The sequence below is a fragment of the Caloenas nicobarica genome, chromosome 8, assembly GCF_036013445.1.
Source record: "Caloenas nicobarica isolate bCalNic1 chromosome 8, bCalNic1.hap1, whole genome shotgun sequence".
NCBI classification, from domain to species: Eukaryota; Metazoa; Chordata; class Aves; order Columbiformes; family Columbidae; genus Caloenas; species Caloenas nicobarica.
The window spans coordinates 16585694-16600875 of NC_088252.1; the positions used below are offsets into that span (position 1 = coordinate 16585694).

General features: G+C 49.5%; 1 protein-coding gene across 3 annotated transcripts in view; it reads right to left on the minus strand.

The window, feature by feature from the left end:
• The window catches only part of TNIK (TRAF2 and NCK interacting kinase), a 157593-nt gene extending 144147 nt beyond the window's left edge, over window positions 1-13446 (minus strand). For 2 of the 3 annotated variants that reach the window (XM_065639873.1, XM_065639875.1), the window contains exon 1: window positions 13135-13444. In XM_065639873.1, coding sequence (XP_065495945.1) covers window positions 13135-13191 — 57 coding nt within the window. In that variant the 5' untranslated portion in view covers window positions 13192-13444. Of the gene's footprint in view, window positions 1-13134 lie in introns of all 3 variants that reach the window. The other variant, XM_065639872.1, reaches the window with a different exon arrangement.
• Window positions 13447-15182: the final 1736 nt, after the last annotated feature.

Consider the following 15182-nt stretch of genomic DNA (forward strand, 5'->3'; position numbering starts at 1 on the left):
AGGGTTTGACTTCTACTCCCAACTCCGCCAGTGCTGCATCCCCTCTAAGTGAACCTAGAGAAGATGCTTGACCTCTCCTCGCCTTGATTTCTCTTGCTACAAGACTGTCCTAGCATTCCTTTCCTCACAGGGGAACTTATCTATAAACTCCTCATTAGCATCTGAAAAGAGTTACTCATCTCTGGATGTGTATGTAAAGCAAAGCAGGAAAGAGTGGAGAAGCAGCACTGGCCACAGAGCCTGGAGACACATCCTCTTCAGCGGTCTCACAAACTGAACCCAATCACACTCTACATCTGTGCTTAGAGAGAATTGTTCATTCTTTCCCTCTACAGGGAAGAAAAGCCCAACAGTTTCTTCTTGACAAATGTCAGAGATTAAATTCCGGGTATTGATAAATCAAGGAAATTATGCAAGATTCTTCTATCCAGAGACCCCACCACCTCTAGCGAGTTACCTGCAGCATTACCTCATAGGCAACACCACCACAAAACAGAACAACCTCCCCTTTCCCACCCTTGCTCTGGATGCCACTGAGCAGCAGAGCTGGACTGATCAGAAGAGCTAGAGTCTGCTCTTACTGTCCTACAAATGCTGGAGGTGCGGAAAACCAGAGCCAGCACAGATGTTCCCACTGATAAGAACATAAGTGCACCCCAGGCACTTCTGGTGGGGTGCAGGAAGGGCTGCTTCTAGTGTTAAATAGAAACTTCCAGTTGGAAAACAACTGAATATCAACAAGCAAGGTAATATTTCAGGTCTTTCGTGGAGGAAAGGAAGTCACTCCATCCTGACCTCTTCCCATCTTTCCCAGTTGCCTCAGCTAACCTTGTAGGTAGATGACATTGACCTCACCAGTGCCAGCAACAGCTGCTGCACCAGCTGGGACTGCTCCAGTACAGCAAGACCTTTGCTCCTAGATGGGTCCACAAACCTCCTGCTTCCTCCCGAGTGGCAAGAGACAGTGCAGTGAAGGACAGAAGGTATTTCCACTCTGGTCTAACTACATGGAACAGAAAGAGGTCTCAGAGGAGCAGCTGGCTCAAGAACTTGGAAGGAAAAAAAAAGCAGCGCTCAGGTCTTTTTAAACAAGAAAGAAAAATTGTCCTATTGTTCCGTAATTAATGGAAAGCAGAAGAGATTTTATGGACTTATTAAGAAACAGAGGGTGAGCATTAGAAAGCACACTTCAGTATTTCATGATCACAAGGTGAGCTGCTTGCATAATACTGACAAAGAACATAAATGCTGATATCACAAGGCAGTTACGAAACTTGGGGTTTAAATGCTGCATAAAAATAATACAGTTATTAAGCCTCATAAGCTACTTTTTTCCTTTCCCACCCCCCACCGCCCCTTAACTTCAAAGTAGATGCTGCAACCTCCAACCGAGGCATGGCTCTTTCTGGCGAGGTGCACATATAAGGGATCCCCCTGGCTCCCACCACCTTGCAGCACCAGGGATCCCTCCCACCCCACAGCCAAGGGAGAGGCTGTGAACCTGCGAGGAGCATGAGAACAAGAGAACAAACCTGAACATCTATACTTTGCAACTTAACTGCTAAACCCTCAACAAGCTTCTCAGCCTTCCTCCCCCGTGGTTTCTGACACAAGCAAGCACTTGCTCTTGTGAATTGCTCCAGTATGACCAGGACACACGGTCTCCCCTACAAGACACATAATATAGAGCAGCAAAATGTCATGAAAATCAAGGGCAAACGAACACAGAAGACAGTCCCTCCCCCTACCACCACTTCTATTTTTAGGCAGCCAGATTAGCTTGGAGCAGTTTTAGTCATTTCTGATAATGAGCAGGGCTCTTGCATCTTCTCTGGAGGATGTTTCCTCTGTGCAGGCATTTGCTTTACACCAGCAGCACAGAAGAGGTCACGTCAACTGGTGAAAGCAAAACCACAACTTATTGTGAAAGGTTCTTGAGAAAGCGACTCCAGCTTTGAACTTATGCCCCATCTCCCTTGTCAACCACGCTGCTTCATTTTTTGGGGCCTATGGTCTGTCCACCTACAGGGCGTCCCTCCCTTTGAACCACATGATAAAGCTTTTGCCTATTCAGAAGTGTTAACGCAAGGTATCTGCAATGCAACCACTCGTACGGTCGATGTCCTTTGGTAGCTTTAGATTGCCTTGACAGCAACATCTGGGTGCAAAGCTTTCCTTCTTCAGGTCCACCCCTTTTCATCTCCTCAAGCCTCAACCTTGCCCCACAACCCTTCACCACCACCTTCCTACCTCCCTGAGCTCCACACTGGTGCTGCACAAGGCAGCAGGATATAGATCTGGCAGTCTGGTCTGGGCTGCAGACAGGCAAGGTCCAGAGGACAAGATACACCTTGAAGCAGGTGGCAGAGGTGAGGGACAGGGGAGGTGGACAACTTCTCATCTGGAAAATGGAAGCAAGGCAGAAGCAGCCCAGGAATCTCCAGCTGCTGTGGTGCATCACTTGGAAAAGAAAGAAGGCAAGGCCTCACGTATTTATGGCCATTTTTTCTTCTGAACTTTCAATAAATTACTTGGAGTCTTCTATTTGCCCTTTGGATTACGATCTTTTAGGAAGGTCTTTTTTCCATGCTTCTCTGCAATGATGAGATCTAGGAAAAAAATACTCCCCTCTCGAGTCAACTTCTGGTGTCAGGACTTCACAGGATTTCATGACGGCAGGCAAAATCATCAGGCTTTTGACAAGTCAGAAGCCCTTTCCCAGGAGCAAGGTGGCCCCCTGCCATACCTTCCTCTTCCCCCTCTGCTACGTGAAAGGGCAGAGAAGAGCACGTCTGGGGCACCAAGCCCCAGGCTGAGCCCAGGGCCCAGGCCATGTATCGCTGCTTGGTGAGCTCCTGCTCCCAGTCACAAGCACCTTCACACCAGGCTCTCGCCTTCTTCTGTGGATTGCAAAACCTCATTTAATGAGGAAAAACACTAGGTTCAATATGAGGAAGCATTTAAGACAGCTAGTAGATCATTAACAAGTGAGCGTTCATGTCAGTTGCTACAGGAGCACCACAGGTTCCTTATGGCCATAAAAGCCTCATCCTGCACCCACTTGGCAGACGTCAGAGGCAAGGAGTTCATGGAAAGATTGTGCCTGGCAAAGCCCCCGCTGCCGGGGACAACACGGCCACAGACTGCTCTTGCATCTCCTCTCCCCAGCCCCCAGGATCCTCACTGCAGGTCTCCAGCCCAGGGCTCCCCATCACTTGCATCTCAAGGACTTTCTCATGGAGGGTCTTCTTCCTATCTTCCTGCTCTCCCATCAGCCAGGCTGCCCCCAAGACCTCCCTCCCCATGCTAAGCCGTTGCTGGGGCAGGCTTTGCAAAGGTGACCATGGCTTTCCATGCCCACCATATGACTTAGCACCTACACACCTCCCTCCCACCAGCCAGCACCTGTCCTCCAGCCAGCTGAGCTGCCTGGCAGGCAGGACAGCTATCAGGGTCCCCACCCTCAGGCAACGTCACGTCAACGCAGAAGGCCGGGTAGGAGAGGTACAAAGTGCGTCGTGTGGCTCTTTTAAACCAAAGGCCAAAGAAGAAGTAGCATTTTTGCTCAGGGCCTTCGCCTTTTCAAGCTTGAGCCCCCCAGAGCCAAGTAAAGGTGCTTCGGTGCTCTTAAGTATCAGCTATTTTTAGGCAACAATATCCTGAACACTCTTCTTCATCCTGGTTTTTGTATCACACAATGAAGAAGTTACCGGGATTTGGCACTTTCTCCTTAACAGGCCATCATTAACAAGTGACTCATATTATATTGCAGCATGAGTCATCTTGGCAGAGGTCACCATCATAAGTGACAACCAGTCTTCAATTATTTCCTTCAAGTTGAATTAAAGGTATATTGTTATGCTAATTTTACATCTGCTCCATCCTATCTTTCCATCCACTGTCTCCAGAGCAACCTGGGGCTTCACTTCAGGACCCTAATTGCCTCTGGAAGAGCTTTTCCATCACGGTGTAGTTATAGGTTGTCACAAAACCTGGGCACGCCAATGGGAAGTCTTCTGGATGGGTTTTCAGCTATGGCATCTGATACCTAAAGCAGCTTTCCATCCGTCCCCGCAGTGCTGCTCCCCAGGGACAAGTAGCTGCTGGCCCTCTCGCCTTCCTGCTCTGTTCATACTTTACCACGACAATTTTCCAAGGACCTGGGGTTTGCCCACTGCTCAAACACAACCACCTTCAGGCTGTCACAGCATGTAATTGCCTCCAAGAGCAGGGGCAAAGCCCAAAGAACAAAATCACTTCGAACTATGCCCAGCTACACATCAATCTTGAAGAAACGATCACAAGCCATCAGTCCTGCAGGCAGAAAAGGAGGCATTTTCAGCCATTTTCTAGCCAACCAGCCCCACATTTCAACAGGACCCCTGCCTCTCCCCTCCATTCCTGCTCCCTTCACTCGCCCCACACAACATACTCATCACAGCTCCCCAGCCGGTCAACCAGGAGAAGACAGCATCCCTGCCAGGGCAGGGCACCGGCACCGCAGGGCGCTTCGCTCGCGGAACGCGGTTTTGCCCGTTAGAAAACACGGCCATTACCAGCCCGGTGACCAGCGGAACACTCTGTGTTTATATTTTTAGAAATCAAACACGGTCACACCAGCTGCAAGGTTCACTTTGGAGAGCATTTGTAAACCACTCTCACTACTGGAATCCCATTTAGCTATTACAGCCTCTTCAGCCACACTAACACACCAATCCCCACAGAACAGCAATAGGAAGAGCAGAGTCACCACACTATTTACTGAAGCTAATCAATACGTAAAGGCTGAAGATTTATTGCAGTCAAGACAGCCTGTCTGCATATCCAGAAAACGCATTTAAAGCCCTTTTAATTTTGTTGCCTTGGACTCCGATTTTGCTCCAAGAACAGAGTCTTCCTTGCACACTCATCTTTTTCTTTCCTCCCAAAATGGTGGCATCTGCAGACACAAGAGAAGCGCCCCACAAACACCTACCGTGAGTACGCAGTGGGAGGATAAAACACAAAATACACAAGCAGTTCCCCCTGCTTTCCAGCCAGATTTCACATGTGAGAACAGGTCTATGGCTAATTCAACATCTCCCATATAAGTGAGTAGCTTGGAAAATTCTGACCTGTGTTTTGAAGGTCTGTGTGCCAGGTACAGGGACACTAGCCCACTATGCTGTCCTACTCCACTCAAGAGGGAACAGCTAGATCCATGCTTATCTATATAAATTAGAAAAATACTATATATATATATATATATATATATATTAAAAAATAGATAAAAGGACTTTGTAAGTGCTCCCACAAAGCACACAGCATTCCTGACGTGCTGTGTTTTGGGGGTGACCACCTGCAAAGCTGAGATACCGCCTGGGTATCATCACTGGTGAGGCACAACTGCCAAGACCCTATGAAGTGCACCATCAAAGCTCATTCTCTGGTTTCATCTCAGTCCATGTTTTGGGGAACAGAAGCACAGTCAGCAATAACCAGGAGGCTCAGTGCTCCTGGAGAACCAGCATCAGAAGGACCAGCAGCTACTGGGTAAACGCAGTTGTTTTGGTCACTGTATCAGCTATATCGTCCACAATGTAATATATAACATCTAAGAAAGATGGCAATGAGGTAGGGAGGAGATCTGTACCTTTGCTTTTGCCAGTTTATCTCAAAATCACATCAGGCTTTTATGCTTATGAACGAAATAGAAAGGAAGATGCAAATATATTCTGATTTACAGAAAGATTTCTATTGTTGCCTGGACATCAAACAGCAACCAATTAGTCCTGCAAAGATCTGACCCACAAATTATGAAAATAAATGCCTTTGAAGCTTTGATCTCTTGTATTTCTGTAGCATGCTACAGCGGTTATTAGACACATCTTATTAGATTCAAGCTGTGCGATCTCTTCCTCAGCAAAAGCTCTGCTGCCTCCAATGCATCCTAAAGTCTCCATCCAGCAGATTAAGGGCACGGTCCCAAGCAGTCACTTCTGTCATGCACTAAACACATGCCTCAGCTGGCAGTAGGCTTCTTCCTGCCGAGCACCAAAATTAGGAGCAAAGAGAATTTTTAAAAGGAAGGTGGGTGAAGTGTCAGCCACCTAAATGAAATTTTTGAATCTTTGTTAGTTTATAAAGGAATATACATCCTAGACAATACCCCTGGCTTCTAAAAAGTGTTGCTTTCAGAACAATTTCTTTCATTTTGCACTCTGAAATGCCATTACCGGAGGAAGCAAGCAAAAATACTGTAACAAAAGGTTTCATGCACATCGAAGCTGAAAACCACACGTGCACTCACGTGAACAGAAACACGTCTACCCACCCTCGCTGCAGCCACAGCGCTTAAAACCAAAAGGATGTTACACTCGCATTGCTGAGGCTTCTAGTCAGAAGAGCAACTTGCTGCTCACAGCCCGCTGCACAAACCCAGCAGCTACTGCACTCTCCAGAGGCCACGGCTGTCTGCAGCCTGAGCGGGGACGTGGGAAGGATGGGACCGTGTCAACCGCTCTGCTCTCGCTTACTGGCAAGAGGGCGGTGTTTGCATGAAGCCATTAATATCTAAAAAGGTTTCTGCAGCAGAATTGGTTGTCTGCAGCAGAGCAAAGTGCGAGCCTCCTGCTGCGCTCGGGGTAACTCAGCAGCTGAGCACAGGGCAGTACGCGCTGTTTGCTCATCCAGTACAGAAGGAGGAAATGTTGCTCCTCAGCTCCACAAGATTCATCTGGATACTCCAAGTGCTGCCTGCCTGATTACAATCATCCATCATTTACTACCAACACACAACCTTGAACTTCTGGCAAGCACTGCAGAAAATTAACATGGAAAAGCAACGTGCTTGATCAAAGGGGAAGAAGCTTTCCTGATTTGCCATTACAAAATAAAACCAGGCGTGTAGAGAGATATAAATGAGTTCCGACTAAACTTCTTATCAGTGTTTTTCCAACCTTGGTGGCTTTTCCTCCTTTTCACTAATGAGCCATTGCAGCGGCACCCCAGGGCTGGGCCCCACGTTGCTCCGCAGGAAGGAGATGCTCAGCCCATCGCAGGTCTCATCTTGAAACCACCGTGGAGCGGGAACACGGAGAGAGGGGGAGCTGAGGTTTCCCAAGGACCGTGTTCCTTAGACAACCCTCCTTTAGAAATCATAAATTATTTACATGGAAAACATCAAATCTCGCTTACATAAATTGTTTTCCTAAGCCCAGAACAGAGAGCCCATTGGTTTCAATGTGCAGCCACGGTTCAAAGTGACAAAAGGGGAGAGGAGGAGGGGACAGCGGAGGAAGGAAATCAAAGCTACTGGCTTTATAAGTGGGAAATACAACCCCACATTTAAGGGAGATATCAATGACTTAGGCTAGTGGTTTTTGACCCACAGCCTGCTCTAATGGCTACGTGAAAGGTAACAAAGAAGATGCCTGAGCATCAGCAAATGCAAACCTCATGTGATGGAGGCTCTACGCTTCCCACGGGCACGCAGGGCACCTGCAGAGCAGCTGGGACTGAAACCACCACTGGTGGGAAGGAAGAGTCAGCCAAAGCCCCAGGAAAAGGGCTGCTCCTCCATGCCAGTCACCCTTGTGTCTGTTGGTAGCTTTTTAACCAGAGGAGGCATGGGAAATCTAACAGGATTCTTCCCGTTTATATTTGAGGCCTCAAGAAATGAGACGGGGATCAATACGCCGTCCTTGATCTGCAGGTCAGAGGCAGAGAACTCCTGCTGATGTCTATAATTACCCTTGCAAAGCAACTAGGGGTGCATTAGAAGGAGTGAGGCAAGGGTTTGCAGAGAGCACTTTGGAGCCTGAGCCCAGGAGGTGATCACAGCTTTGGTGTGACCTGACCCCACATGAGTGATGACTTCTGAGGACACCTCTTCCTTAGCCGGGTGATTCGTTACTGGAGATTTACAAACAAATCAAATGATCTCTCCTCTCACCCCACACAAACTGTACCACTACATCTACCAGAGCCTGGCAGATAAAAACTGCCTTCATGTGGCAAGAATAAAAGTCTCCTAACTCCTCCTTCTTGCATGGATTAAAAATCTGACACTTCATTTTAAATAGGCACACCAATCAAATACTCTTTGTTGCTTCAAACCTTGATTCAACAAAATGCTTGTGCTCAAACTTCAACCTGCTCAAGCACGTTTTGCTATAAATTCACTCAAAATTATTCATTTTTATGGCTGACCAGCACAAGAACACTAGTGAGAACAGAGAGACTTTCCATGTCTTTAAGAACACCATACACTTCCATGTTGTGGAAGATATCCAAAGATGAGGAAGAGTATCCACAGCACCAATGGTGAAGGACACATGGAGAACTGCAGAAGAGAAGCATCTGGGTTGTACAACTCCAAAATGTGGAAAAAAATACCACACCGGCACAAAAAAACCAAAACAAACAAAAAAACCCCACCACCCACACAAACAAACAAACCAACCCACCAAAACCACAATCAACCATGCAGAAGGACTACACAGAAGACAGCCTTCTTTTTGTTCTAACTTTTCATGAGCACATGCACAAGAGTATGTATGCATGTGTAGAAGATAAACGTTTGCACCACTATCAGCACTCCTGGCTAACAGAATGGAAGCAAGATGCAGAAAAAAGGCTCAGAGCTGGACACTGTCATCCATTTGGGATGACTCAGAGACCAGCATTGTGCTGCCCAGGTTTTATGGTTAATAAAAACAAAGGCTCAAAAACATATGAAGTACATGGACCTAGTCATGGTTCGTAGCTTACACATGCACTGAATCACACTGGAAGAGCAGAGATGAAATCCTTGATGGAAGACTCCCAAGAATGGCCATCCTCAGGAACTGTGGCTACATATATATATTTGTTGAAGATATGTACCAAATTTTGCATGGTAGCATATCATGCAAAACACAGTACAAATACATAGGCTTTTCGTGTCTTTTTATAATCTGCAGAAGTCATCTCTAGTCAAATTTGTTCCTCTTTCTATTTAGGAAGAAGGTGACCTTTGCAAAAGCTGTCCAAATTCTGTTGAGCTACAGAGTTTTTTAAAAGGTACTGGAAGAAAGAAACCTAACATAATGCTGCCAGGATAATGCTCCTGAGTGGTGGCTTACAGTGCTTATTTCCCATTAGAACTTCTCCTAAATCTTTAATGATGCTAAAATACGCCATAAACTGATGAAGTTCTGGAAACAGGACAATGCCAATATGTTTGTTTGGCTTTTGTGTTTGTTTTGTGGTTTTTGTTTGGTTTTTTTTTTTCTTTTTTTAATATGAGAGCTTTTATACTCACGGGCAAGGATCAAGTAATGCAAACGAATGGCCACAGAAACTTCACTTCCATACAATGCAAAGCTAAAGGAAGAGTAGTGACATTTTTGGGTTTCATCCAATTCTTCCCAGCAACAGCTCATACCTACCGGCTCCTTAATTCTTTGCTGTCTCCTCTCCAAGCCCGAGCATTAAAGGCCAGGCATTTCCAAAACAACGAACGATTTTAGGATCCAGTTTCCAGAGAGTGCACAGTCAGCATTTTGCTAAAGTAAATAACAAAAGCTTGGGTTTTGTTCATGAGTTCAAAACAAAAGCAACATATCCAGGTACATAAAGAAAACAATCGCTCCTTACCCAAAATGTCTCTTCTTAAATTGCCAGGCTTGCAGCAAACCCTTGGCCAAGCCGTACAACCCAGGTGAGCTTTGCAAGCCCCTTGCCAAGCAGACAGGGAGCAGCTGGGAGGTTTGCTTGCCCCAAGCTGCTCCCATCCCAGGGGCTTATGAGCTCCCTGAGAAAGGTTTTCTTCCCAGAGAGCTTTTATCACCTCCCACACACCTTGCAAAAGACCCCAAAGGCATCCAGCTGTGGCAGCTCCTGCAGAACCCCCACTGCCACCCCTGGTACATCAGCCCGAGGCCCAGCCCTGCGGATGGATGCAGCAGAGGAAAAGCTATTGACCTGAATATTTTAGAAGGATCAAGACCACTGCTTTCAGCAAAAGATGACAAGCTCTTGCAGTCACTGAGGAAAAAAAAAAAAAAAGTAAAAAAGTGGAAAAAAACCCCAAAAGCCAGCCTCATCTTTCTGCCTGCTCTCCTATTAGGATCAGCTGTGCATTTGCCACCAGAGAGCATGGCCCACTGCATCGCTCCCCGTGTTCATTCTCATTTTATTGCAAAAATCTGCTTCTCAAACACACCTGTCAACAGCCTGTGTGAATCCCCATGTTAATCATTATTCTGCTAATAGCACTGCCAGGTCATTCGGCTATTAAACATACTGAGTGGACTAGCAAAAATATCTCCCAGTCCGTAGAAAAGAACATTATAATGTAGTTTATCTTATCTCCTTGTCAGTATAATATGCAGCACTACCTGTTCAATGGCCTCATCATTTTAAATTACAGTTTTCTGCAACATTAACAATACTCATTACTAGCACCACCACCGGAAGATCTTTATCTTAAGAATCCTTCTGACGTCGAAGGCCTCACCCTGCCCTTTCCTCGCACACTCAGCCCTCTGCACTGACAGGGGGACACTTGGGTACCATGGCAATGAGCACGGTGCACAATGATGGATAGAAACATGGCGCAAAAAAGGCAGGAGCCAGCCCGAACTGCGCTTACTTGATGCACCAGGCCATGCATTTTAATCAGAATTCAGTGCTTTGTTCCTGGCCCAGCCACCAGTGCAGCAAGCAGATGCATTGCTGCGGTGGAGCTTGACTGCATGGCCAAGATAGATTCTAGGATGGCAAAACCAGACGCTCCTGCTACCTCCTATGTCACCTTTCAGGCCAGGAATACAAATCCTACCCTGTAAGCTAGCGGGCAGAGGCAAGCTGAAACGAAGGGTTCTGCTTGTGCCAAGCCATGCTCTGCCCTCAACAGCACGTTCTCATCCTGCAAATCCACCATCCTCCCTTGTGACAGAAGGAGGGAAGCCAAAGCAAAGAACGGGGCAAACCAGCAAAGGTCCACTTTTTCTACATGCATTTGCTTGTTGTTCATAAAACCCAGCCTCCTGGAACATTTTGGTGATTCAAACTTGGAGATAAGCGGCCCGAATCTTTCCTTTCCCCACTGCTGGGAGCAAATCATCCCCTGTGCCAGATTTTGAGTCACTACCTGCTCCCAGCGTTTCACACAGCCATCCCTCACGCCTTCAAACACACAGACACAGAGCAATGTCTCCTCCATTCAGGCTTGTCTACAAACCCACAGCAATGTGACACTTCTTTTCTAATAAATGAAATTTTGCAAGGCTTGGGGAATTACTCCTTCCTGCCATGTTTTGTGCTCAGGCAGCAAATTTACTATTGATTTCTGATTCAGACCCCGTGGAATGATTCACACTTCTTACCCATCTGCTGAATTTATGACCTTTAACAATTATTCTGAGTGCTAAAAGAGCTTAGTTTAGAAGATCTATTCCTTGGTAAATTAAACTCCTATTCTTGTCTCACTTATAAACCAACATATCTCTCATCATTTACTTGAGAAGGGGCAGAAGCCCAAGCAGGCAGCCACATTACGGTCCCCAGGGTCCTGCCGGGGTGGCCATCGCTGGGCAAGGGGCCACGGCTGGGTAGGGGACACAGACTCGCACTCCCACCCCAGCATCCGTCGGGGTTTCAGGTCCCGTTGTCTCCAGTTGCCAGCACTGCTTTGCTCACAGACCAGGCACTGCCGGTGGGTCTCAGGGGGAGGGAGGGAATATACATTTCCTCCTAAAGCGAAAACAAAACCCTGACTGTATCTGGTGTGTGTTGCTATTAAAAAAGCCACAAACACAGGGGAAAAAAAAAAAAAAAACTAAGCATGTGTGGATACAGTTTTAAAAAGAAATGCTGCCCTAGTTCAAGCAAACTTCCTAATGCAGATGTTAAAAAAATCTGATTTTTCCGGGGGTGGGGGAGAAGGGGAGGGCCTCCTCCCCCTCCCTGATGATATTCCTTTCCTGGATTAACTCCACCAGCTTCAGCAACCTCTCTCCCAAGGCACCTTCTACCTAAGAAGGGAAACAAGAGCTCTAGGTCTGTTTTTAAACTGGATGGCTCCCCAGCTCCAATCTCGTTTACACTGTGTATTGCTGAGCAATCATTTACACTACTAATCAACCAGAAACTCACCAGGAAGAAAGTAGGGCAAGTGAATAAAGATGAGACTTTTTTTCTCCTCTTGCACTGAAGCAAATAATATTTCTAAAAATACACTTGTGCAAGTCTTCAGCGGGTTCTGCTTAATTTTATTTTTTTATCTATGCCAGCAGGCTGAGAGCAGCAGCCTCGCTGTTGCCTTCCAAATAAACGCTGCTTCTCTAAATGACTCCCCATGCTATATACCACCCAGCTGCTCTTAACGACCAAAAGGATGAAGAAAAAAGGAGCAAAAGGAAGAAAGTCAAAAGAGGAATAGACCGGGGGGGACATAAGGCCACAGCCCACGCAGAGGCTGACACGTTTGACGAGCCCGACATTTCAAGGGTACATGACGAGCTTCATTTTCAAGGCGGGGGGAGCGAGGAGGAGACAGAGCGAAAGGGCACGGCAGGAGATGGATGGAAAGGCTGCGGGCTCCGTGCCGGCGTGGGGAGCAGCCCCGCTCCCGCACCCCGGGGATGTCCGGCCCCGCGTGTCCGCGGTGTGCGGGCGCGCTGCGGGAGCGGAGCGCGGGCACCGACCGGCCCCGCCGCAACCGGGGGGCTGCGCGCTGCCCCCCCCGCGGAGCACCGGCTGGCGGGGAGCGGCCCCCGCGGCCCCACCGGTGCTGCCCGGCCGCGGCCGATGCCCGGTGGCCCCGCGGGGGGGGGCCGTACGCACCCGCGTACACACGCTGCGTGCACACACACACCTGCGCCCACGCGTCCGTACATGTGTGCGCGGACAGCGCTACGCACGCAGGCACACATGTGTATATATACACACACACATGCGTACACGCGGCTGTATGCATGCACACGCACACGTTTGTATCTCGATACTTCGATACGTGCAGCCGCACATACACACACACGTGTGCTCACACACAGCCCCCGCGCCTCCCCCCCGACACCGGGAGATGATGGATGGATGGATGGATGGATGGATGGATGGATGGGGAAGGGCAGGGCGGGGAGCGCTCCCGCATCCTCCCCCGGGCCTCACCCGCAGCGCCGAGAGGTCGATCTCGTCCAGGCTCCGCGCCGGGGAGTCGCTCGCCATGTTTCCGCCACCGCCGAGCGGGCAGCGGCGGCTGCCGCGGCGCTGGCGCTATTTAACGCTTCTCCTCATGCGGGGCAGCGGCACGGAGAAGCCGCCGCCGCCGCCCTTGCCCCTCTCCGCCCGCAGCGCGGCTAGGGGCGGCCGCGGGCAGCCGGCAGGCAGGGCACGCCGCGGGCTGCGCCGGGATGGCGGCGGCGGCGCATCGCATCGCCCGGCCGGCCCGGCCCTGCGCGCCGGAGCTGTCTGTCACCGCGCGGGGAGGGGGCGGCGGCGCGGGGCGGGGGCGGCGCCGGGCAGGGGGCGGGCAGAGCCCCGGGGCAGCGCCGCCCGCCCTCCCTGGGGATCGCTCCCCTGTCCCCGCCCCGTCCCCGCCCCGCCACCTCGCAGGGGATCGCTCCCGTGTTCTCTCCCCACGACCCTGGGGTCCCCTGTCCCTGCCCTGCCATCTCCCGCAGCGGCAATCCGCGGTAGTCCCCAGGCAGCCTGGGCGGGAGGAAAGGGAGCGACGAGGCTTGGGGCTGGGGGAGACCCTGGGCAGCACGCTGCTTGCTGGTGGCATGGGGACCCTCCAGAGGGATGTGGTGGGTCGGACCGAGGTGTCGTGCAGCAGGGATGGCGCGTGCGAGAACCACGCGGCATGTCCTGCGGGCTTGCGGCCGTGGCGCTCTCCGCTGCAAAGCCGCCCACGCAGGGTTATCCAGCACATAGCCCCCCATGACAAATAGTGGGTAGAGAAATCCCGGCTACCTGGATCCTCACCCCAGCACCAGAGCAGTTGTGCCTGTCAAGTCTGGTGGGAAAAATCACCCAATTTCAGGTGCTGAACCCAAATTCTGGAACGTCTGGAAGCGCTAGGGCCTGGTCTCGCTTGGTGCCAAAGGAGTGGCCGTCTGTCTGCTTCATGTACTTCAGGACGCTCAGGCTGAGAAATGGCCTTTCTCCAGCTGGATCCAGATGTCAGATCTGGGTTTGTCCCCTGTTCCCTCTGCACTCAGGAGCCATCCCGGCCCTAGTGACTCCCGTGCCGCTCCTGAGTAAGAGCAAGAGATTTCTGCTGCCTTTGGAATTGCCCAAAGCCCCTCCAAAGCCAGCAATAGCTAGGTAGAGTCAGCTTTTACTGTTTTCCTTATTTCCCTTTTTCGGATGTGGTTTCTGCCAAACCAGGTGCCATGTATAAATATATATGTATAAAAAATCTGTTGCCTTTGAGAGAACCGTATGGAAGCTGTACTTACAACATCAACTTGTGTCAGGAGCTTACAATATGCAGATCTGGGAAGCGGAAACCCTACACATGAGTCAATTGGCAGGCGGATGGGATTTTCTTACGCTTTCTGTTTGGAGATGTGCTTCAAAAAAAAAAAAGCAAATTGTATTACAAACAACCATGCGGTCGTGGGGAGGCTGCGTGCTGCAGCTGGTGCTGGAGGTGCAGCCTTGCTGGGCTGGGCTGGGAGGGACGGACGGACGAAAGGCCAGAAGGAACTGCTGAAACCTCCCCAGGAACAGCCGGGTCCAGCAAGGCAGTTGCAGAAGTCGGGGCTCACTGGATAGCCCGCAGCGGAGGGACTGCATCAACAGCTTATTAATGTTATTAGTCCTGATCACAGCAGGGCTGACGCGGGCTGGTGATGGGAGCAGCAGCGCTGGCATTTCGGCTTGCAGGGCTACAAGGGTGCAGCAGAATGTGATTTTTTTTTTATTATTTTTTTGGTAATGAACTGCTGAGGTGGCAGGTAGCGGGAGTCACCTGTTGTGGGTGAGGCACACAGGGCTGCACAGCACCCGCAGCACTGGCAGCCTGCATGGATTTATCCCCTTTTTCCCAGCCACAAATCATCACTCCTCGGTATCTTAAACAAACATCAGCCCTCACATTTAAAGAGGTGAATTTGATCAAAATGCTAAGCTCAATAAAATAAACACCAGGGACTGTCTCATTGCCTCTGAGCACCTTCTTGAATCTGTCATGGTGCTGGGGTGTTTTTTTA